We start from the raw sequence: 25,232 nt of genomic DNA on the forward strand, positions 1-25,232 counted from the left end.
CCAAGGACATTTCCTCTCTGCCCTCACAACCACAGGCATCGGCGATTGTGCTCACCACTACCCCTCCCTGCCCCCAGACTGAACTTTAGACAATTGAGAATCCCCTTGGCCTTAGCCTGTCTTCTACTTACTGGGAGAAGGGAGCCCTAACCACCTTCTCCTTCACCTGTTTCTGTGACATTTGTATAGACTTTTGATGAACTGCCAGGAGGTGGGAGGGAGCATCTAAGCCAGTAGTCTTCACATTGCTTCCTAGGATAAATGGATGTGGAACCCCTGAGAAATGTTTGCATCCCATTCTAAGAGAAAGAAGGGCATGCCTTGGATAGAAACCCCAGCCTGCGCGTGTGAGTCAAACGGATCTAATGGCTCTCTCCCCTGGCCCCAAGTCCTGTGAGATCCCCATGGCTGGTGCTGATACACAGCATTGAATTATGAAATGTTCACCTCATGGACAGCCGCGGTAGAGCAGAACCTTGTCCCCAAGTTGCAGACCCTGGAGAGCCTGAGATGTCCTGCCCAAGAGGCTGTGGCAGGCTGCCCAAAGTTCTGCCCACCTGAAGTGAGAGTTCTTCGCGACTGTTGTTGTAAGATGTGGTTTAATGAGGATCTGAACGGCACCTAACAGCAGATGGCCTCTGCTCGGATGCCCCCCTCCCAGGACCCGTGGTCATCGCCATCTCGAGGCGGGATGGACTTCCTCATCGACATACACAGCACCTCGTCGATGTAGATGGTGTTCTCCTTAACCTGGATCTCCTCCTGCAGAGCCAGCTGCCTGCGGTACAGTGCCTTCAGCTCCATCTGAGCCTGAGCCAAGGTCTCCTTTAACCTGGGAGAAGAGAGGAACGTGGGAATCATCACTAGTTCTGCACCGCTTTTTCCCGGGGGGCACAGGGGGATGTGCTTGGATGCTCAGTTGACAGTGCTCATCCCCTTGCTTGTTTCTCAAGGGAGTGCTTTCTGGCTGGTGGCCACAGGCAGGCTTATGACACATAGTTGCTGGATGTAGTGGTATACACCTGTAAACCCAGCACTCAAGGGATGGATGATGACTTAAAAACCAGCCTAGGCTTCGTAGAAAGTTCGAGACTAGCCCGAACTACTTAGCAAAAACTGGTCTCTAAACAAGAGTTGGGGGACGCTGTTCGGTGGTAAGAGTTCTGGCATAGCGAGCGCAAGGCCCTGGGCTTTATTTTCACCACTGGAAAAGAAAAGCCAATGTGCCGGGTGGCGGCGGCGCACGCCTTTAATCCCAGCACTCAGGAGGCAGAGCCAGGCAGATCTCTGTGAGTTTGAGGCCAGCCTGAGCTACAGAGTGAGATCCAGGAAAGGCGCAAAGCTACGCAGAGAAACCCTGTCTCAACCCCCCCCCCCCAAAAAAAAGGAGAAAAAAAAAAAGAAAAGCTAATGTTTAAAACGGCAGCTATTTATCTAAACATCCGGATTTGGACTTTTTTACAAAATGGCTTGGTGTTGAGATCTGCTTCACGGATAAGAGCAGCTTTGGCTGGAGTTATCCGACCTGGTGTCTAGGAAGGGCATCCTTCCAACCATAGAGAGCCAGCAGCACCCTCAGCCGGGCCCCTCCCTGCAGTTTACAACGCAGTCTGACGTCAGATCCCAGCAGGGGCTGGCCCACCTGGCAACATTATGGTTGATCTCCTGAATCTCCTTGATCAGCCGATACTGAGCGACATCGCGACACAGCTCCACGTTAGGCCGGTGCGTCCTGGTTTCCAGGCGCGTGTGCGCTACCTTAGCCGGCCCTTCTTGGTCCAAGATGGCATTCTCAAGAACGGCAATGTTTTTCTCCTGGGAAGCAATCTCTTCCATAACCTGACGGAAAGGATTGGAGTGGATGAGGCTGTGCCCCTTGGAAATCAAGACACGACAGAGCTGTCGTGACCACGCACATTAAGAAGACCCGACCTCACGTTCCCACCTAAGCAGAACCCTAGAGAGTCTGATCACGTGTCTCCAAAGCAGAGATACTCGTCCAACTGTGGAACCCCAGGCACCAAGTGCATCTGACTGGCCCCCGTTACCGGTTCACCCACACAGACGGTGTGAGTTCCCCAGAGAACGCCCTCAGCAAAGGCTTGGCCATTGAATGAGAAATGTCCCTCATAGACTCGTGTATGTGAACATTTGGTCCCTGGCTGGTGGTAGTGTTTGGGTAGTTATGAAACTTTTGATAGGTAGAGCCTTGCTAGAGGCAGCTTTTGAGGGTTTATGGTCTCACCTCACTTCCTGCTTTCTTTCTCCTTCCTGTGTGTGGATGAAGTTGTAAGCCATGAGTCTCCTGATCTTGTCATCAAGCCAAGACTTCCCTGACAAGAGGGCTCTACCCTCCACCCCTCTAAAACTGCAAGCAACAATAAACACTTTTCTTCCCTGAGTTGCTTTTGTAGGGGTGTTTTTATGACAGCAACAGAAAGGTAGCTTATTCATTCAGTTATGAACACACGCTCAGGGCCTCTTGCCTACACGGTTACAAAGTTCATCTCCCCCGTGCCTATACGAATATTTTTGAGATTGGCTTTGTGCACCGAAAGAAACTTGTACATTATTCTGTTTTCTTAAATTAGAATTTCATTAGGGTTATGAGTATAGACCGGTACAGAAGACTTGCCTGCCATGCACAGGCCCTGGGTTCAATCCCTAACACTGCCAAAAAAAATTTTCTCCTTGAGTTTTTTTTTTTTTTTTCAACTTTGCATCATGAAAAATTCCACACATACTGAAGGGTAGGCAGGCTAATGAACCTCTTTTACATCTATAGATAGATAGATAGATAGATAGATGATAGATAGATGATAGATAGATGATAGATAGATAGATAGATAGATAGATAGATAGATAGATAGATAGATAGATAGATAGATATAGATAGACAGGCAGGCTATAGATAGCCTAGCTCAGCATGATAGTACATGCCTTTAATCCCAGCATTCAGGAGGCAGAGGCAGGCAGATCTCTGTGAGTTCGAGGCCAGACTGGTCTATGTAGTAAGTTTCAGGACAGCCAGGACTACACAGCAAGACCCTGTCTCAAAAAACAAAAACCGACCAAAAAAGATACCCAATCTTATTTCATCCACATGTCTCTCTATCCACCCCTACCCATCAGCCTACTTGTTTTATTTTATTCTATTTGTTTTTACTTTGCTTTTTCTGAGACAGGGTTTCTCTGTGTATCCCTGGCTGTCCTGGAACTCACTCTGTAGCCCAGGCTGGTCTCAAACTCAGAGACCCACCTGCCTCTGCCTCCCGAGTGTTGGGATTAAAGGCGTGCGACGACGACGACGACGACGACGACGACGACGACGACGACGACACCACCACCACCCGGCTGCAACCTAATTATTTTAAAGTAGACCTTGGATATTATGTCATTTCCGTGTCAAATATTTGAGTCTACGTGTCTAACATAAAAGGATTCTGCTTTTCATGTAGCACATCCACAGTATGTTTATCACACCAAGAGCACAGTCCCTTACTTCGTCTCCTACCCTATCCATGGCTGCCTACCCTTCTGATTCCCATGGTCCCTTACTATCGTGGCTGCCTACCCTTCTGATTCCCACTCATCTGTGTTTTAAAGGCCAACTTACAAAGATTAGAACTCAGACGAATTCCGTACACAGTACTTAGGTTTTCTTAAACTGCTTAACTCTCCCTAAGTTCAGGGCCAGAGAGGTGGCTGAGTGGTTAAGAGCACTTGCTGGTTCCACAGAGGACTGGAGTCGATTCCCAGCTCCCACATCGGATGGCTCACAACCCTGAGAATCCAGCTCCAGTTGGTCCAATGCCCTCTTCCGGCCTCCTCAAGGAACTCACGTGCATGGGGCACACATGCTCATAAGTAAAAATAAAAGCCATCTTTAAAAAGGATTTCTAACGGGAGTGTGCGACGCTTTATCCAGCATCGGAGCAAGCCAGGCGATTCTGTGAGTTGAGCAGCTGGCTACAATAGTCAGAAGCGCAAAGCTAAAGAAAAGTTCAAAAAAACCAAAAAAAAAAAAAAAAAAAAAAAAAAAAATAAGATACTATACTATTTGAAATTTAGCAAATGTGAGGGTAGCTCAGCGATTAAGAGGACTTGCTACTCTCTCAAAGGACCTAGATTCAGTTCCTGGCACCCACATGACCATTTACAACCTCTGTAACTCCAGTTCCTAGAGATTCGATGCCCTCTTCTGGCGTCTGTGGGCACTAAGTATAAACATATATGCAGGCAAGATACTCATACACATAAAATAGATAAATGATTATTTTGAACTTAGCAAATGTTAATCCCTTTTACTTGGTTGTGATTAATAGTTTCTTTGACTTCAAACTTAGCTAAAACCCTTTTTCTATTTACAGCTGCATTTATAAACTGATGCATATTTTGATACTTCAAATATCGTAATAAGAGAAACCTTCTCCATCTAATTAGTAAAAAAAGGTGAGTCATATGTTCTCTTAAATGTCCTAATATTGTCTCCAAAATAGAATTTCAGTGCCAGTGAGGCAGCTCAGGGGGTGAAATGTTTGCAGTCAAGCCTGACAACATGAGTTCAATTTCCAGAGAAAATCAGGAGAGAACTGGCTTCCCACATCTCATCCTCTGGCCTCCATGCGCGCACGCGCACACACACACACACACACACACACACACACACACACACACACACACACAAAGTGAGTAAATGATAAGTAAATAAAATGTTAAAATTTCATTTTAAGATTGCGGCTAAATCAATTATATAATTGCATATTTTTAAATATATATATATGTATATATATGTGTATATTTTTTTTTTATTTTGAGACAAAAACTGAAAATGAGGCTGCAAGCAAATTAAGTCTCCAGGAATGAGAGCTGAGCAAGGAAAGTCATTCACCAACTAATTAAATCACTTGACTATAGCAAGTATGTCCAGAGAATATAAACTCGTTCGTGACAATTATTCCTTCTGCCAAGTAGTTACCACATAGATACCAGCTACGTGGACAGAAGCGCTCATCTCACTGGGGCAAATATCAAGGAATGAGACTGAACGTGTAAAGGGGTGAAGAGTTTTGTGAGGAACCAGGCCATTTTGCATTCCCACAGGCCATGAGTAAGAGAGAGGCTTGGGCCGACAACCTCACCAGTATCTGATACTGTCGTCTTGGATTTCCTGCAGGCACATGGGGTTTTCTCATTGTTTTAATCTGATATTCTTGATGCCGTAAGAGGATGAGCGTCTTTGTGTGTGCTTAGTCACACCAGGAGAGAGTTATTAGTGGGGTGTCTGCCCAGACCCCTCTTTGATTTATCAGATAGATGTTCTGAAATCTTTCCTCCTATAGCTCATGATGAACTTGCATTCTATGAAATGCTTTATATTTTAATGGACTGAAAAAAAATCCAAAGCAGAATACCTTGTGCCAGGTAAATTATAGAAAGCGCCGTCCTTAGCGTCCCTATATAAAGTCCGATTGAGACACAGTCGTTGCTTGTTGGTTTATTTATGGCCACTTTTGAACAAGGACAGAGTCAAGGGGTGTTGACAGACTGTGTGTGATGCTCTCATTGCATTGCACTGTTGCCCAGGGCACTGTCAATCACAGCCAGGCAGTTACAGCTCCATGGTTTCCCAGCCACCCCCTCACCAGTGACATCTTATTTCATTGTTTCATTACCAGTGTCTCAGCCCCTTCCTGTTGGTATTTCAAAATACCTAGAGCTGGGGAGCAGATAAGAAACAAGAGTTGATTTCTCACGGTTGGCAGGTACCGTGTCTGCAGAGGCAGCACTCTCTGCTCTGAGACAGCGCCCTGCTGCTGTGTCCACCCATGAAGGCAGAGGGCAGGGGGCTGCCCACTTCCACCCATGCCTTCTGTGAGGGTCCCGAGGGAACGCCTGCTAGAGGACTTACCTCTTGGAGAATGGGTTTCACACTAAGGCCCGCTGTGTACACATCGTGTTAAAACAAGAAACCCGAGTGTTGCCTGCTGCAGGCCCAGTGGAGCTTGTTTATGGGTTAGGAGTCGGACCAATGCATCTGTTACGCAGTGACGCAGGATGGCGACCCTGTACACCGGCATCGTTAGCCATTGCATCAGTCACAGTGTTCTCAACTCCCAGGAAAGCAACGATCGGGAAAAACAAACAAACAAACCAACCGAAAATCTCGTCCTTTGCAGTGTCTCAAAGTGAAAAGGAGGCTGCAGTCAAGGGCTCGGATTTTGTTTCGTTCCCAGCTAACTGCATCATGGTTGACGGCAGCAGCTCAAGGAAACGCGTCCAGAGAACAGAAATTTGTTCAAGATTGTTCATTATGCAAAGCAGTTTTTTGAAAAAGAGACCAGGGACCAGAGTAAAATCAATACTCCTTTTTTTTTTTTTTTTTTGTATAACAAATAGTCAATTTCACATGGTTTTCTTTTTCTTGTAATGAGTTGTCAGGTGGTCTAATACTGTTCAATATTGCTTATTGGAGAAGTGTCAATGCTGTGTTGGATGTGACTGAAGAGTTAGCCTCTATGAGTACTCTACACGATATGACTATTTCCAAAAAGATGGGAAAATGTGCCAAGGCTCCATGATAAGGCGCTTGCTGGCAAGCAGGAGACCCGAAGTCAGATCCACAGCACCCACATAAAAGCTGGGCGCAGTGGCGCTCTTCTATAACCCCAATACTGGGGAATGGTCACAGAGACTGGAAGTTCCCTGGATCTCACTGGCCATCCAGCCAGTCTGGCCAAATTGGCAAGTTCAAGGTGCAGTCAGTAAGAGACCAGATGTAAAATAATAGATGAATTTTTTTAAAAATTAATTTAATTTAAAAAACACATAAGGGGAAGAGTAATAGAGGGAGGCATCTGTCATTAACCTCTGGACACATAAACACACACACATACACTCACACACACACTGGTGCACACTCATGTACACACACACACACTTGTGCACACATTCACACACACACACACTTCAGAAATTCCTATCAACACAACCTAAAGTAGAATATGCCGAGATGTCGTGATCCTAATACGTGTTGAGCAGAAATGGGCTGGGCCGAACAAGTTTACAGAGCCTGTGAGGACGCGAGTTATCGAAAGCCTCTGGTTAGTCCCTGGACTAGTCATCAAGAAGTGCTTTGTCGAGGCTGGGGAGACGGCTGGCTCAGATGAAGTGCCTACACACCCGCACGAGGAACTGAGTTCAGAGCCCCGTCGTCCACCTTTGTAAAAGCCGGGTGTGGCCAGCGCACATGCAGCCCCAGCACTGAGACAAGAGGATCCCCAGAGCCTGCTAGTCAGTGGGATCTGTGAGAGACTCGGGCTCAAAAAGTTAAGTAGAAAGGGATGGAAGAAGACACTCAAAGTCAACCTCTGGCCTCCACATACGCGCGCGCGCGCGCACACACACACACAAGCACACATATGCTACACACAGCTATACACACAGTAATTTTTAAATGTACTTTGCATAAATATTTGGCTCTGTCATGTGCTGCTGCGCTAGCTTGGTCAACAGTGAACGTCATTAGCTCTCGGATTTGACTGACACGCCACTTCTTTAGAAACAGCGGCTCAGTGGTTCTGTATGCTCCACGGCTCCACGTTCAGTGACTTCACCATGCTTACATTTTCTAAGGTTTATTTTAGCCTGGGGCTAAGATCGGAATTTTCCTGAATAAGAAGAAGAACCCTCAACCATTGCTAACAAATGCTGGATGCTTTTGGAAATTAGCTTTCCATACAGCCTCAAAAACAGTCCTCCTTGAACCTGACCTAAAATTTTGAAGCCAGACAGCCCCGAGGGACACAGCTTAGGACGCAGTCACCTCTCGGGCACCTGGTGTCAAGCTGCTCTCCACACCTCCTTGCTATCAAAGTTAAAGCAGGAAGGAAAATTTCCTTTCCTGCATAGATTTGCAATGACATTTTCCAACTCCCAGCAGTGGGTTCTGACCTCAAAGCCAAAGGAATTGCTCACATTTCAGAGTTCACTTAACAGCGTGGTGAAGGAGCAGTGACCTCACCCTCAGCCTTGAGGGATTTACATGCTAAAAGGCAAGTATCAGGGGAAGCAGCTGACAGAAATCCACCAGCGTCCCCCAAGAAATGAACAGAGCCAATTAAAATCATTTGCTCAGACGTTTTGACATCATCTGGCAGTACGGATCTGAATGAAACGATATTTTTAGATGAATTATGTAACAGCTCGTTACAGATCAGCATTGGCAAGGGAATGCTTTGCAAGGGATTTCCTAGGAAACGCTAACTTTGCATCAGAACAAAGCAAGATGCTATCTCCTCCCAACAGAATCCCTCTCTTCTTATAAGTAGACCATTGTTTAAAAACTACACCCCATCACTGTGATTACTGTTACTACTGAATTTCTGTCAATGATGCCTCTTGGCCCATAATGCTTACAATATTTACTATTTGATCTTTTATAGAAAAATATTTGCCAACCTATACATTTGATTATTTTAAATACTATTACTTAATTGTAAATCTTTCAAAGGATTAAACATGCTTTGCTGTTGTCTCATTGTAAACAAAATAAGAGCTGAATGTTGTCCTTTCAGCCTGTGAAGTCCCTTCCTGACCAGGGAGGCCTCTGGCAAATGAAGGTCACATGGGCCCCTTCCTCATGGGACCTAAGTCCAAGACTTCCAAATGCGAATGTGGGACCCCAGAGTCACTCAAAGTCCATGCTCGTTTATTCTTCTGTGTGTGTTAGGCATGTGTATGCAGGTGCGCATGCCCATGTGTGCATGTGTGCATGTGTGGAGGCCAGAAGTCGATGCTGGACGTCTTCCCCTATTGCTCTCCACCTTCTTTCTTGAAACAGGGTCTCTCAGTGAATCTGGACCTCACCGCTCCAGCTAGACTAGCTGGCCAGCAAGCCCTCGAGCTCTGGGTCTCCCCGCCCCAGCACTAGCATCCACCACGGTGTGTGCCTCCGTGCCGCCTTTAACGTGGGGGCTGGGGATCCAAACTCAGGCACTCCCATATGCTTGCACATCAAGCACTCTACCTAATTAGCCACCTCCCCAGCCCCAAAGAGTTAATCATAAAAATACAAAGCACCTGATGATGTGCTAAAATAATTTTTATATTGGAAGTTAAGTGAAATGTTATAAAAATCAGTTTCACCTACTTCTTTTTACTGTCTTAGAAGGAGCTCCTAGAAGACACAGGTGAGGAACGTGGCTTGCATTGCATCCCACCTCACCTCACCCTTCCATGGTTGCTCTGAAGCCTCGGCTTCTCTCAGCTGCAGAAGCCCTGGCGTGACCCCCATGTTACAGCTTGGCTAAGGGGTGCAGAGAGCTAGAAGGATCTGCTTAAGTCCTTCAGCTCACTGTTGCCAGATTCTAGGGTCTCCATCTTTTAAGTTCAAGGTAAAGCCCATTCCCACTAGACTCTACTCCATGTCTCTGAGCTCAGACTGACCATGTGTGGTCAGGACACAGGTCCTGAAGCAAGGAAGGTGTGTGGGAGCTGGATCCTGTGGGCTCTGACAGTTAAATTCTCAGTGACTCTGCCAGCTCTTTGTTAAATGGGGAGTCTGAAACGGACCATGGTGGGAATATTTACACCGTGGGAATCTGCAAGTTCTACGCCTCAGAGACATTTTACTGTTGACTCCTAGAAGCCATTTGCCAATATAACTCTGAGCAACTAGCAGGAACAGTTGACCAGGGAATTGGAGCTAGATTTGGAGAAACTGGGTACTTGAGTACACATGAGTTCAGGACCCTTCTCTGCACATTATATAAGGAGGATCTAAGGCTGTGCCCAGATCCCAGCCTCCATTCTCCTGCTTCTGGGCTCTGTCTCCTTGCCAATCGGCAGAGCGAGTGTCAACAGAGGTTCAGCACACACAGACATTTATGCTTCCATGAGAAGGCCTCATGAATCCAGCATGTCCCCAGGGACCCCACCTTGGCCAGATGATCAGCCAGTTTGTTCCTGGCATCCTTGGTCTCCTTCAGCCCGTTTACGAAGGCCGTGTCTACCACATCGCACTGTCTGCGCAGGTCATTGGCCGTCTGGGACAGGATGCGGTCCACCAGAGTCTTCAGCGTTATGGAGTTGTTCCACTGCTTGTCCGCCCTCTCCACGTTGGCATTAGAGAAGTCCAGCCAGTCCTCCAGACTCACGGAGCTGCAACACAAGTTCCTCGCTCGGGCTGGGGCAGCAGGGGCAACTCCTGAGAATTACTGGAAACTAGGCTACCTCCACCCCACAAGTACCCAGGATGTTTTTCCACCACTGGGCAGAGCCAATGACAGTCCGCCAACGGCGGTATCTTTGGAAGCCTCCCATGTCGGTGCCAGACACTGAGCTGGCACCTAAAGACGTCACCTCATTTCATCCCCAGGAAGCCTACTAAGCTGCTTTTATGACCCCAGCTTCAGAGAGGAGAAAACAAGCTCAGAGAAATGAATGAACTGAGTCGAGATCACAGAGCTGGAGACATTGAGCTTCAACACAAAATATAAGAGCAACAATAGTTAGAACCTAGCACACTGAGTGAGGGGAAGCCAGGAGGTGAACAGGTCGCTAGTTTGATGAGGAACTGTTAGTAACCTTGATAAGTATTTTAGTAAATGTTATCTGAAGGTTTACTTTTATTTTATGTGTATGAGTATTTTGCCTGCGTATATGTCTGCACCACATGCATGCCTGGTCCCCACAGAGGCAAGGAGAGGGCACCAGATCCCCTGGAACTGGAGTTGCAGATGGTGATGAGCCACCATGTGGGTGCTGGGAATAGAACCTGAGTTCTCTGTGAGAGTGGTAAGCACTCTTAACTACTAAGCCATCTCTCTGGTTTCCTAAAAACTGTTATTCATAAGCACACACCACAGAATGTGTGATGTTATTTAGCAAAAAAAGCAGGCAAACAACAACTCTATTAGAAGAAGTCAAGAGAGTGTCTACTTTGTGGAAGTAGAAAAAAAGTATTAGGCAGAAGGAAACTGAGGGAGGCTGAGGCAGGGGGATCTCAAGTTTGAGGCCAGCGTTAATCGGTTCAGAAGGAGAGAGGAAGAAGAGGAGGGTGGGCCAAAAAGGTTTCTATGGTAACAGGGTGGCAGGTGTTATTTCCCTGCATCCCAGTGGACTGCCTGAGGATTCTCCACTTGGTGACTGGAGACATTCCCCAGAGGTCCCTGTCTCCCTTGCCTTAAGGATGAGAACAAATTTGCCAACTTGTTTCTCTCAAGTCCAAAGATGAGATGCCAGTTCTGAGGCTGGGATATTAAAAAGCGCCACGGATTTCTTAGACCCTCCCCCTCCCACCCCTTGCCTCTCTTTCTCTTCCATCACTTGAGATGGGAGACGCCAGCTTCCATGTCATGAACTGTCCTTGGAGAAGTTCACAAAGCCAGGAGCTGAGGCCCACATCATCACATGAGTCACCTTGGAAGCCAATCCCTCCCCTGTCCAGCCTTCAGATGGGTGCAGCCCCAGTCTCTAGCTGGACTTTCGCCTAAGGACACCTTGAGCCCAGCCACCAGTTAAGTGGTGTCTGACCTCTCAACCTACCCAAGATCATGAGATACTAAACATTTATTATTCTGAGAAGCTACATCTGGAGGCACTTTATCTTTCTATTTTTTTATACATTAAAAAGATACTGATACAATGATAATCATTCAATTTTGTATTAAGTGTTTGCTGTATGTACTCTGTGTGTATATTTAATAAAAAAATCAAATATGAATGAGTTAGCTCTACAATATAATACTTATTACAAGTTAAGGTAAGGGTCCAGTAAGCTAGCTCAACAGGCAAAACAGCCTGCCACCAAGTCTACCGACCTGAGTGGGGTCCCTGAGACCCACAGATAGAAGGAAAGAACCAATTCCCATAAGTTGTCCTCTGACCTCCACTTGGGCACAGGTGTACCCAGCCATCCACACACATAGTTTTTTAAAATGCAAATTAGATATTACATAAAAGACACACACAGTTTTTGCAAACTAAACAAAATGGGCCTGAGTGTTGGATGTGCATGTGTTTCTGCGGTAATCTTGGAAAAGGACTGATGTGGGAAGTTATTATTCACCCATTACTATAGGTTTTTTTTTTATAATTTTCCACTTGTTAAACTATAAATAGATGAAGGAGTATGTTGGGGAATATTATTGTAAGGTGTGCTACTTTTGTTTATGTTGCATTTGTTTAACTCTGTGAAGCTGTGTTACTGTGCCTGTCTAAAACACCTGATGGTCTAATGAAGAGCTGAACAGCCAACAGCGAGGCAGGAGAAAGGATAGGTGGGGCTGGCAGGCAGAGAGAACTAATAGAAGGAGAAATCTGAGAGTAACAAGAGAGGAAGGAGGAAGACATCAAGGGCCAGCCACACAGCAAGCCACGGAGAAATATACAATGAAAGGTATACAGAAACAGAGAAAGGTAGAAGCCCAAAGGCAAAAGGTAGACAGGCTAATTTAAAGTTAAGAAAAGCTGGCAAGAAACAAGCCAAGCTAAGGCTGGACATTTATAAGAATAAGCCTCATGTGTGATTTACTCGGGAGCTGGGTGCTGGGCCCCCGAAAAGAACAAAAACAACCAACAACAGGAATACATTATAAGTCTTTGGACATGCTGTACCAGTCTTTCTTAAAGTGAGAGAAGGTTCTGGGCAGGGGCAGGATAAAACTGCTCAGCAGATACCTTGGCCCAAGCCTCCCAGCTCCAGGGGGCTACAGGAGGCATCCCCTGGCCCTGTCAGACTGAGAGGACCTGGGTATTCCCAGCATCACTTATACCAGCCGCAGGGCCCCACTCACTTGGGCTCGATTCTCACAACATTCTCAGAATATTTGATATTTGGTGAGTTATTGTTGAGTGAGAAGCAGATGTCGTCGATAGTTAGAGCCACAAACTTATCCTTCAAATCCTTTTCCAAATTGTACTTGGCAGAGCGGTTCAGCCTGAAGGAAGAAGGTAAACTGGGTTTCTCCCTTGGGAAGGGCCGTGACAGCTGCAGGATCACGGGAAGCCCTGGAAAACGAAGCTAAAACTGGCTTCTTTCAGCATGGCCTCTCCTTGCGCCCCACTTCCACGTCCCCAATGCGCACACGTGCCATTTGATGCTTGGTCAGCCAGACCACAAAGGACCCCAGTGAGTCACCCTGGTGAGATGCCGCCACAATCCTCCCGCCACCAGGGGGCGCCAGTCGGGGGAGGCAGGAACCCAGACTCCACGCTAGCGTTCTACTTTGGGGTGCAAACCGTCTGTGGGGTGCGACACACCGGTTCCCCCGAACTCGGGTAGGGTCCGCGGTACCTGATCTGCTCCGTCGTCTCCTCCAGCGTGCGCTTCAGCAGGGCCATGACGCCGCGGATGATCTCGGCCTCCTTCAGCAGCTCCTGCTCCACGACATCTTGCACCAGATCGATGCCCACTCGCTTCTCCCTGGTGGGGAGGGGCAGGAGCGTGGGACACTACTTTGTGCCTGTGCCTCTTCAAAATATCCAAAACGCGTGCAGAAACCTGGCCTGAAAACCCCACATGAACGACCGTGCCCCACTACCCCCACCCGGACCCTTGGATTTGCTGATTTTTGTTTGCTGGCTTGCTGGCTGCCTGGTTGGTTGGCTTTTAAGACAGGGTCTCCCTACGTATCCCAGGCTGGTCTCCTGATCCTCCTGCCTCAGCCCTTGAGCACCGAGACCCCTGCTTGCTGCCACTTCCTGCTCAATCTGGCCATCTGCTCTGAAGTCTTCTCCTTCCTACGTACTCATTGCAAACAACTCTCTTTTGACCTAGAATTTCAAAGACAGGTGTGTCTTTCCTTGGTCCTAGTCTTGTTTTTAGACAAGAAATTGAATCCAGAAAGAAAAAAAAGGTTCTGCTATAGTGTTAGTAACCAGTAATATCAATACTGGTGTTCCACCACTGAGCCCTGGCTATGTGACACACACTGGGCTGTTTTCTTCTGTTTTGATGTAAATATTCCCTCTCGATCGGTTTAATTCCCTCTTAATGGAACCCAGGCCCTGGAGCATACTAGCCATACTGTGCTACCACTGAACTACACCCCCAGCCCTTCCACTCAACCTTTTAAAATACGAATGGGACAACTGAGTCTCAGAGGAGTGAAGGAACTCACCCAATGCCACATGCTGAGCATCACATGTGCTTCTAATCAGAAGCACCACGATACACCACTCCCCAAAACCACCCCACGCTGGGCACTTTATTTCAACTCTGCTTGGTAATACTTGGGTTAGGGGAATCCCCTAGCCACGTGCTGTGGAGCCTGAGGTGTATTATGTAACATTTGTGTCTTGACGTCCCCTTCTGTAAGTGGGGATAACTATTAGTAAGTACTTCATAGGGTGTGCCAAGGAATGGACCTGATAGAAAGCAGTGTTCCTGCCCCTGGTACCTAAAAGTGCTCACTAATTCAGCACCCTCTGCATTTATAGTTAGCCTTGGGCTTAGGAGCCTGCTGAGGGTGGGGCATCACTGCCCACCCTTGCCTTTGCATGCCCTCTAAATCCATCTGGGAGCCACTGACTGCTTGCTCCACAAGGTCAGGGCTAAGGTCATGGGGGAACCGAGCTTCTACTGAGAAAGAGCACCGTGTATTTGGGAACCTGCAGAGGCCTCAGCGCTCCCAAGTTCCTCTCTTTCCGGGCCTGGAGAATTCACTGGGGCCCAGTTATGACAAAGTCCGCTAAGCTAAGGACGTTGAACTCTACCTTGAAGCTGTTGGGACTCAGGGCTGTAACTACAAGGTTTGAAGCTTGGAGTGACCTGTAAGGCTCAAGATTTGGTCACGTTCACTCCAGTGTCAGTATGGGGCTGGGGATACCGTAGAACACTTGCCCTGGTGCTCATGAAGTACTGCGCTGGATGGCTAGTTCATGTAAACTAGATAAATGCTACTTGCTGGTAACCCCAGCGCTGAGAAGGTGTGGGCAAGAGAATACAACATCATCCTCAGCTACATAGTGAACGTGAGGCCCGCCTGAGCTACACATGCTACACATGTCAAAAATGAAAATGAAAAAAGTCGGTATGGACAATATGCTGGGTGGGAAGGGCCTCTGCTAGAGCAAACCACCAATGAGAGCCAGGCATAGTGAGACAACACTGGAGATGTGGAGTTCTAGACTTTTCTAAGTTGCATGTGAGTTGTCCTAGGCCGGCCTGGGCTACAAAATGAGAGCCTGCCAAAACAAACAAACAAACAAAAACACAGACTCATCAGTTCATCATAACTCTCCAACTAGACTAGGAAACAGGTTTAGAAATTGGCATTGCCTAAGAAAATAAGAGAATAATCCTATTCCTGGATTTACAGATCACCAGAAGTGTGCCCATGTACTTTCTAGACAGCAGGGTGCCCTGTGCATCCCAGCAGGCTTGTGCCTCCCAGCAGCTATGAGGGTGTCTTTCTCACCCTCTTCCCTGGAGATGGAACCCCTGATACTTTAGCGGAGCACCTGGCTGCCCCAACTGAAGACAACCATTTCCCATGGTCCAGTTGTGTGGTTATGTTCTGGCCAATGGGACACAAGTACAGAGAAATGGCGAATGCCAAACTCTACTTACTCCTACTTGCTGGAAAAACAGACTGTCTGGAGCTTAGGTTGCCATCTCAAATCATGAGGTAGCCTAGGGATTAAAACTCAAGTTCTTAAGGCAACAAAACACAAAAAACCTGGGACTATAATACTATAGCACACCATAGCAATATACACTGGCCATTTTTTTCAAATGTTTATTTATTTATTTTATGTATATGTGTGCTCTGTTGTCTTTATACCAGAAGAAGGCATCAGATCCCACTAGAGATGGTTGTGAGCCATCATGTGAGTGCTGGGAATTGAACTCAGGACCTCTGGAAGAGCAGCCAGTGCTCTTAACTGCTGCGCCATAGCTCCAGCCCTACACTGGTCATTTTTAAACACTTAAAAGTCATGGGAAAGGGACCTAGTGAGATGGCTCAGCAGTTAAGAGCACTGACTGCTTTTCCATAGAACCTGGGTTCAATTCCCAGCACCTACATGATGGCTAAAAATGTGTGTAACTCTGGTTCCAAGGGGATCTAGCACCCTCTTCTGGACTCTTCTGACACTGCACACACCTGGTACACAGACATACATGCAGGTAAAACACACACACACACACACATACACAATAAAAATAAATCTCAAAACATTCTTAGGTGACAGAAAGAGAAACTATTTTAAGATTAAGTATGTGGTTTTTGTAATTCTTTTCTTTTTTTTGGTTTTTCGAGACAAGGTTTTTCTCTGTGTAGCTTTGTGCCTTTCCTGGAATTCTGTGAGACAGGTTGGCCTCAAACTCACAGAGATCCTCCTGCCTCTGCCTCCTGAGTGCTGGGATTAAAGGCGTGCGCCGCCACCGCCCGGCGTTTCTGTAATTCTTTGACACTCACCTATATTTTTAGTTAGAGGACAGCAGAGTTTGGCATGAACCACATGTGGTGTTCCCTCCACAGACACCATGGGCAAGACAGGCTCCATCTCAGCTCCCACAGAACGCCTGCCTGCCGGTTTGCCTGCTCCACCCACTGTCTAGCACAGTCGGCCTTGGCTACCTGGCGCCGAGTGCCCTGCATCAGGTGACTAACCTGTAGGCCAGGCACCGCTCTGTGATGTGCAGGGGCTCCTTAAAGCTCTCCAGGGATTTCTCCAGGCGAATCTTGTAGATGAGCAGATCATCTGTCTGGTGCACGAGCTGTTCAAGCTTGTCATCTAACTCCTTCTTCCAGAACTTGACCTCCTCCTGTCTCTGCTCTGAGGCACACAGAAGTCACGCCTGAGTGTGCCGGCTCTTGGTGGAGCCAACCGTGTGTGTGCACGTTTGCTGTGGTGCTGGCGATGGAACCCAGACCTCTCGCTTGTTCACCCAGCCCCACCCCTACCCTAGACGCCTTGTGGAGACTTTCATAACACTACCTGAGATTTTCTCTTTTCTTTTTTCTTTTTTTTTTTTTTTTTTTTTTTTTTTTGTTTTTTGTTTGTTTGTTTTTCCAGACAGGGTTTCTCTGTGTAGCTTTGTGCCTTTCCTGGAACTCACTTTGGAGACCAGGCTGGCCTCGAACTCACAGAGATCCAGGCAGATCCAGATCTGCCTCCCAAGTGCTGGAATTAAAGGCATGCGCCACCACCACCCAGCTCAAGATTTTCTCTTTTCTTAGAGCTGGACTTCTAGGGACACCCCCATCATCTTTTGTTTTTTTTTGTTTTTGTTTCCTGGAACAGGGTTTAACTATGTAGCCCTGGCTGGCCTGGGATTCACTCTGTAGACCAGGGTGGCCTGGAACTCAAAGAAATCCACCTGCCTCTGCCTCCTATGTATCGGGATTAAAGATGTACTTCACCACCCCCAGTCCTTTTGACATCTTTATACGTGCTGATCAGTAATGGTGAGCAATGTAGCTCAGTTGGTAAAGAGCTGGTCTAACGCGCAGGAGGTCCTGGGTTCAATTTCCAGCACCTACACAGACTGGGCATGGTAGCACAAGGCTGCGACCCCAGTACGTGGGAGCTGGAGGCAGGAGAATCAGAAATTCAAGGTCACTCTCTCTCTGCTACACAGTAAATGCAAAACCATGTCTGGACAACATAATGAACAAACATGTTTATTAGCAAAGACATGTCTAAAAAGACATACATCAAAAATAAACAAACACATGTTTATTAGCAAAGGGGAGGCAAGATATTTCTTCTTACACTCAACATAATACTTAACACTCTAAAAACCCTAATTCTTCGACTAATCTCTATTTTTAATAACCCATTTGTTTATATATATTTATTTATTCATGATACACTCTTGCTATGTAGCCCAAGTTGCCTTTGACCTTTCCTTCCTCTTGCCTAGGCCTATAAGTGCTGGAAAAACAGGTATGCAGCACGCCCCCTAGCTGATAACTTGTGTGTGTGTGTGTGTGTGTGTGTGTGTGTGTGTGTGTGTGTGTGTGCCCAGGCTGGCCTTGAACTCACAGAGATCCGCCTGACTCTGCCTCCCGAGTGCTGGAATTAAAAGCATGCTTTTTATGTGGGTGCTGGGGATCTGAACTCATGTCTTCATGCTCGCACAGGAAGCAGTCTTACACAATAATCCATCTCCCCAGCCCAGATGACTTCTTTCTCAGAGAGGATGAGTTATAGGAAACATGCAGAGTGTAAGATGGTTACTATAGCAACCACTTCAGGGGCTGGAGAGATGGCTCAGCACTACTCTTGCAAAGAACCAGAATTCAGCTCCCAGAACTGGCATTAGGTGGCTCAAAACGGCCTGTAACTCCAGTTCAGAGGATCTACTGCCCTCTTCTGGTCTCCACAGGCATCTGCACTCACGTGTGCATACCCAGACATATAGACACACATAAAAATAAAATCTTTTTTTAAGTAATCCCTTCACTTTTTTTTAAATTAATTACTAATGCTTCCTCAAACTTTCAGACAGAACTGTTAGTTTCCTGTCAATCAACCCCAGCTAGTCTAGTACTTAGGGAACTGATGATGGTTCCTTTCTGGGAACATCACTCACAGGGCCCTTTCTCCTGCTGTGACCAAGTGACCTGCTCTGCACCACTGCATCAGCCCATCACCCTTTGGTCTTGCTTCCAGGAACCCCCTGTGTATTTCTTAGGTACTGGAGTCCCATTTCCTGAGTTGTGTTTCTTCCTCCTTGAATTCACCCCTTCAACACACAGAAGCACACCCTCCAGGAACTTCCTAAGACATGCATGTGTAGGAGCTGAAACCTTTGAAAAGCTGAAAGACCAGGCACCCCTTTCTTCTACCGCGGCTATTGCATTGTATGGTGCTCCGCTGTGTACTGGCTTGTAGTATGTAAACCCTTTTCACTCAGATTTCTGGTGTCTCTCTGCCTCCTTCTAGTTTTCAGGCTTTTGTAGACAAGAATGAAATGATTCTGACCCCAGAGGATTCTTTGTACGTGAACTTTATGTCTCTTTCTCCTGGTGCCTTGAAACCTCACACCGGTACCAATCTTCCTGTGCCAAATAACAGACATCAATTTCCTCAAACATATATATAATTGTTCATGGATAATTCCTTCTCATCTCTATCGTCTCCATTGGCACTCCAGAGTCCCCGTTGATCACTGAGCCTCCCAGACTGGGCCTCCACTTTGCTATCTTTTCCCCCCTTTCTCCTTTTTAGTTATTCTTGGAGAATTATTCAATTTTATCTTTTAAAGCTTCTCTGGATGTTTAAAATTCTTCTGCTTTCCTGTTTTTCATTTCCAAGGCTCTCTGTTCCCTCGATGTCTCTTTTCCAAGGCTGCTGCAGAATATCAGGGGTCTGGAGGATCTGTTCACTGCTTGAACGAAGTACCGCCTCCAGAGTGTCCATGTTTGTGTGTGCGTGTGCGTGTGCGTGTGCGTGTGCGTGTGCGTGTGTGTGTGTGTGTGCGTGCGCGCGCGCGCGCGCGCACGAACGCGCCCCAGGCTGGAAATCTTCTTTAGGTATGTGACAGATGTCGTGCTGAAATGCTGCTTGGAAGCCCTGTCTGTGAGGACAATGCTTGCCCACAAGAATGCTTTTTGAACAGAGCCATGAAGCAGGGCCCCAGGCATTTCCCTGGAGACTCTCTGAAAACGCTTATCTGCAGAGCCTTCTTTTTCAAGGTAGTTAATTTCTCCACAGAAATCCCTTGTCAGGTGGGGGGACATGTTGAAGCCAGGCTACCAGTGTCCTGTAAACCAGCCCTTCACTGAGTCCTTTGATTTCAGGCGCTCTGCTGGCGTGAGGGCAAGCTGGAACGGAGAAGGGGCTCTTTCTAAAGATTTTCAACATTGTGTTCCCAGCTCTGTCTTGAATCTCCAGCCTCAGCAGGAGCTGGATGCATCCAGCTTTGCATATGTCAAGGTTTCTACACCATGAATCAATTAATCCAGTGTCCTCAACCCTCCCCAACCATCCATAGTCCCTGTGTGTGTGGCTGCTTTTTGCTTTCCCGTTTCCAGCACTGACTGTCCATCACTTTCTGCTGCGGCTTCATCCCACTTTGTCCTGGGGGCAAAGCTTTCAAGAACCTTTGGCTGGAGTTTTATAGAGGGCCTGCATCCGTTACATAAACTGAAGCCTCCTGGCTCTGAAGCTGGCCTCCATCCTGTGCATCTTTCACTGCCCTCCTAGACCTCAGAAGCCACTAGCGATCTTGAAGTCACCAGTTCAAATCCATTTTCCACCTGCCTTTCAACCTCCTCTAGGCTTAGACAAGCACCATTCAATGGAAGGCATCCTCACCCACAACACCCTCACTTCCTGAATTCCACGACCTCCACGCCTCATCCTCGTGTTCCCGCCCTTGACCCTCTCTGTCCCCTTCCCCTTTTTTCTCCCTCAGCACGTTCTCTGACCAACCCCATCCACACAGCTGCTCCCACCGCAACATGCAATGACTCCCCGATTCCTCTCACTTCCTCCTGATTTCTCATGGGCTACTCGCTGGACAGAGCCGTCCAAATTCAAGGTCCCTCAGGCTTGCCGCAGCTTCGGCTCACTCGCCTGGCATTCGCTGCTCCCACTTCAGTACTCTGTGCATCAACTCCCACATCCTGCCTTGTCGGCTTATCCTTGGCTTCTGTTGTTAAAATTCATCCATAAATTATTGTCACTAATTAGTGTGTGCTGCCATTGCCTTAGTCCGGAATAACTTTAGTGGTCTTTTTATTGCTCTTTTGTACTAGAATGAGTGTGTCTTCATCAGCTTTATCCTTGGAACCATTTAGTACAATACTGGCCATATTTAATGGGGGGGGGGAGGATTAAGTCAATGAAAGGATAGCCTGGATACACTCGGCAAACTAAGGAGCCATACAATCAAGTTTTAAGGGACACTGTTGCATTCATCTTGGGGTCTATTTATTTTGGGGTGCTTAAAGCAATGTAGGTGAAAATATTTGGCAAGCAGTATGGCTTCCACAAAAGAATTCTGGTAGGGACAATTTCTATTTGTAAAACAAAGAGGATTGTGATGCAGTTTCTAATGAGTGATAGGGGAGAGCGGTACAGAAAGGGCTGGGTCTGGAGAGACAGCTCAGCAATTAAGAGCTCTGGCTGCTCTTGCAAAGGACCTGGGTTCAGTTCCCAGCAACCACATGGTAACACACAACTGTTTGTCACTCCAGATCCTGGGTGTCTGACGCCCTCTTCTGGCCTCTGTGGGTTCTTGCACACACACAGTATACATAAACTCAGACACACAGGCATACACACAACAGATGAAAGATGAATAAAAGATGAATCTTTTTTAAAAAGAAGGAGAGGGCAGAGGAGAAAAGACTAAGGGGGGCCAAGAGCAGAACAGTGACACATTGCCACACCAAACAATGGCACTGGAGCTAGCCCCCCAGAGATCTCATCAGGATGAAGTCACAAACATACTAAGCACATTGTCTTACCAAGTTTCTTGTTCACATCACTCTGAGACTTCTTGGTGGTCTTCTCGATTTCATCCACAAGTCTCTGGCTCTCTGCCACCAGGCGTTCAGATCGGGACCTTTGGGCCTCTGCTCGGTGGTATTGGCTTTTGTTAGCAATATACCACTCTGCAGGAAGGAACTTGGGTGGAGATTGCAGTAGCTTGGCCATTTGAGATATCCAAAGTCCTGATCAAACACAGACAATTTTGCATTTTCTGTTTTTTTTTTCTACTATCGTCACCATCATCAAAACATGACACTCATACCAGAAATTGCACAAATCATAATCTGAACCAAGCATATCTGTGTAGCCAGCTCCCAGATCAAGAAATCAATGTTACCAACATGCCAAACCTTTCTAGTCCCTAGTTGCCACTCCAGACACACAGGGTGACCACTAACTTGACCTTTATGCTACATCTGAGTTCCTTTGGTTTTGAACCATACACAGTGTATCCTTTTGCGCCTGGTGCCTTTTATTTGACATTGTGGCCATAACAGTGGTCCGGCTGCTTATAATGTAGCTCGTCCATTCTCGCTGCTGTGTAGTGTGCCAAATGACTATATAAAAATCATCCTGTTTCTTTCTTTCTTTTTTTTTTTTTTTTTTTTTTTTTTTTGGTTTTTCGAGACAGGGTTTCTCTGTGTAGCTTTGTGCCTTTCCTGGAATTCACTTGGTAGTCCAGGTTGGCCTCGAACTCAGAGAGATCTGCCTGGCTCTGCCTCCCGAGTGCTGGGATTAAAGGCATGAGCCACCACTGCCCGGCCTAAATCAGCCTGTTTCTACTGCTTATGAATATGTGGACTCTTCTCACTTAGGGCTATCAACAAGAATGCTATTAATATTCTCCTGTATGTCTTTTGGAGAACAACGAGTTTTCATAGGACTTGCTGGACCACAGAGCAGTGTACTGGCTAGTCTTATTTCAACTTGACACAAGCTAGAGTTATCTGAAAGGAGGGAACCTCCATTGAGAAAATGTCCCCAGCGCTCGCTTCGGCAGCACATATACTAAAATTGGAACGATACAGAGAGAAAATGTCCCCATAAGATCCAGCTGTAGGACATTTTCTTAAATTAGTGATTGATGGGGCAGGGCCCAGCCCATGGTAGGTGGTGCCATCCCTGGGCTGGTGGTCCTGGGTTCTATAAGAAAGCAGGCTGAGCAAGCCATGGGAAGCAAGCCAGTAAGCAACACCCTTCTACGGGCTCTGCATCAGCTCCTGCCTCCAGGTTTCTGCCATGTTTGAGTTCCTGTCCTGACTTCCTTTGATGATGAACAGTGATGTGGAAGGATAAGCTAAATAAATAAACACTTTCCTCCCCAACTTGCTTTTTGGTCATGGTGTTTCATCACAGAGATAGAAACTCTAAGACAAGCAGTGTTCTTCCAAATACATGAACTCAGACATGTTCTCTAAGGAACAAACAGCTGTGACATCTGTAAGCCAACATCTGGGCATTGTAACTATGTTAAAATGAAGGGGAACATAGGAGAAATCAGCTGGTGGGGCGGGCAGTCATGGAAAGAAGAAAATGTGGCCCCCTGGCTCTGAACAACCATCGTATCTGCCTTCCACAGACAAAGCTGAATCCTGAGGGGCTCCTCCTCTTGGCCCCACAACCCTAGTGTCTATCCTAGGGGCCGCTGAAGCCTTCACAACCAAGGATGGAGTCAGAGCAGATCTTGACTAGGCTGAGCACCGGGGCCCACGCAGCCCTCTCAGACACTCCTGAGCTCCCCAATCCAGTTCCTCCTATAGTCTCTCCCGAGTCTGCCTCAGCGTGGCTTCCTAAGATTTAACTTTGGACAAGCACGAGTAGTCTCAGAGAGGGGACCTAAATCAGGGCTGATAGCGGATCCCAAAAGACACATGGCTATGGGTAGGGAGAAGGGGTCAGTGAAGTGGATCGGGGTTCACTTACCTCAATGCCTTAAAGAGCACAATCTAAGCCGGGGATCTCCTTACCCCAACTGGAGATCCTGGCTCTGAAAGAACCAGGAGGGAAAAACTGCTGTCTCTATGGCAACCGGACGCGGAAGGCTCCCTGGTTGGAAGACTGCGCAAGCGCGACCGTGCGCTTTGCGAAAGGGAGACCCGCTCAAACTTGAAGCTGTGGTGGTGGATGCTCGGAAATTTGATCCTACCGGGAAAACGTCAAACACCGAGCAGGTGGCCGGGTCACTCGGTGTTCCTGGTCCCAGAGTCTCTGATTCTGCAGGTGTACTGCGGGGTTGGGCTTGGCGATGCTCCAGCTGCAGATGGCCCGGGACCGAGCTACACACTGGGCTCTGCGGGTGGTCAATGCTCCAAGACGACCGGAAGGAGCTTTGAGGAGGCGGGACCTGCAAGCCTGGCGACACACACGGTGCCCGTGTGGCTCCAGATAGGGATAGGCAAGAGTGGGGTTTCAGTCAGGTATCTTCCCCCAAGGCGTAAAATTCACCAAGAAATGAGCTTTTCCTCAGTCAAGACAGCACTACTAAGTGATCTTGAAACTGTGTGGTTTGGAATGTCAGCCTTTCAGTGGCACGGTCTTGAGTTTTAACACAGCCATGCACCACCTTCAAACACGTTCATTTTACAGGCAGCACATTTATTTTAAAAGACTTTGCACTACTACTGGAAATGGGAAATTAGAGCTGTCTGTGTGGTAGAAAGCAACCACAAAGGTGAGTAAGATGGAAGAAAGGCATAAAATTTAAAAAACAACGTAAAAGTAGCGACGAGCTGGGTGTGGCGGCTCACACCTGTCATCAGCTCACCAGAGAAAGACCCTTAAACTGAGGGCTCAAATCTGAAAGACCTATTTGAAATTAGCACTCACCTTTCATAAAAGTATACTCTTAATGTCTTAATTCAAAGATACAGAAAGGGATTTTTGAAATGGTAACAAGCTTTTCATGTCCAGTACAAGTTGTTAATTTAGAACAGTGTTTAGAATAATGACCTCAAAATTTTTTAGAGAAAATATTATTTGAAATCTGAAATTATATACCTAGCCAAAACATATGAGAGCAGAATACTTTGGGGAATGTGCTGGTACTAACATTGCACGTTTTGGGGGGAAGAAATACTAAAGCAAAGGTAAAAAATCTCAGAAAGTTAGGAGATAAAGGAAGCAGGGGGACCAACTCAGATTTGTGATAAGAAACCTCAGGGCCATGGCTGTGGAACGGTGCCGCATAAACGGCTGTTTCGGGTGTGTTTACGGTGCTGTTCTGCGGTCGTTGTTTTACGGTGCACCCCTACTTAATGAAAACAGAAGCTCAGCGTAAAACTGCAAGCCTGGTGCTGCTCACCTTCTTGCCTCATGCTTCTCGCTCTCCTGGTTGCACCTTTTCTCTGGCATTTGGTTCAGTCTCCTGTTTTTCTGTCCATCATGGCCCTAGGAGCCATAGTGTGCCGTGTGTGTGTGTGTGTGTGTGTGTGTGTGTGTGTGTGTGTGTGCTGGGTTATCCTATCCAGCCTGTAAGTACACTCTTGGATGTCCACACAAAGGCAAAACAGTCTAAAAACACGTCTCTAGAACATATGCCCCCTGTGTGGCTGGTGGAAGATATACAATAGGGATAACAGTATTTGTTGTGAAACAGTGGATATTTATAAATTAGTACGTGTAAAGTGTGAGTATATGACATGGATATAAACCAAAATTTACTATTGTCTGCAATTGTTGTTTAAATATTTGCTATAAAGCTTTATTGTCTGTACATATTATATATGTGAATTCATGTAATAAATAGCTCGGATCACTTTCATCCTTTTGTATGTTGA

General features: G+C 46.9%; 1 protein-coding gene across 2 annotated transcripts; it reads right to left on the reverse strand.

Moving 5' to 3' along the window:
- Positions 1–580: 580 nt before the first annotated feature.
- Tekt1 (tektin 1) lies at positions 581–23,680 on the reverse strand. Of its 2 annotated transcripts, XM_028888740.2 has the most exons (8): positions 23,380–23,673; positions 21,432–21,638; positions 16,620–16,785; positions 13,298–13,426; positions 12,798–12,941; positions 9,939–10,161; positions 1,643–1,839; positions 581–832 (listed from the first exon to the last, which is right to left on the reverse strand). In XM_028888740.2, the coding sequence occupies exons 2-8, from the start codon at positions 21,619–21,621 to the stop codon at positions 622–624; spliced, it is 1,260 nt and encodes a 419-aa protein (XP_028744573.1). In that variant the 5' UTR covers positions 21,622–21,638; positions 23,380–23,673; the 3' UTR covers positions 581–621. The 2 variants fall into 2 exon arrangements, with proteins under 2 accessions (XP_028744573.1, XP_028744574.1); XM_028888741.2 differs by lacking the exon at positions 12,798–12,941 and having other exon boundaries at positions 23,380–23,680.
- Positions 23,681–25,232: the final 1,552 nt, after the last annotated feature.

Source organism: Peromyscus leucopus, chromosome 8b (assembly GCF_004664715.2).
Source record: "Peromyscus leucopus breed LL Stock chromosome 8b, UCI_PerLeu_2.1, whole genome shotgun sequence".
Taxonomy (NCBI): domain Eukaryota; kingdom Metazoa; phylum Chordata; class Mammalia; order Rodentia; family Cricetidae; genus Peromyscus; species Peromyscus leucopus.

Excerpts from the sequence above, each read along its gene's own strand:
- Tekt1 (XM_028888740.2), bottom strand. The coding sequence starts at position 21,621 with ATGGCCAAGCTACTGCAATCTCCACCCAAGTTCCTTCCTGCAGAGTGG. Across the intron at positions 16,786-21,431 it reads TGATGTGAACAAGAAACTTG|AGCAGAGACAGGAGGAGGTC; the intron begins GTAAGACAATGT and ends TGTGTGCCTCAG. Across the intron at positions 10,162-12,797 it reads GTTGTGAGAATCGAGCCCAA|CTCCGTGAGTCTGGAGGACT; the intron begins GTGAGTGGGGCC and ends CTTGTGTTGCAG.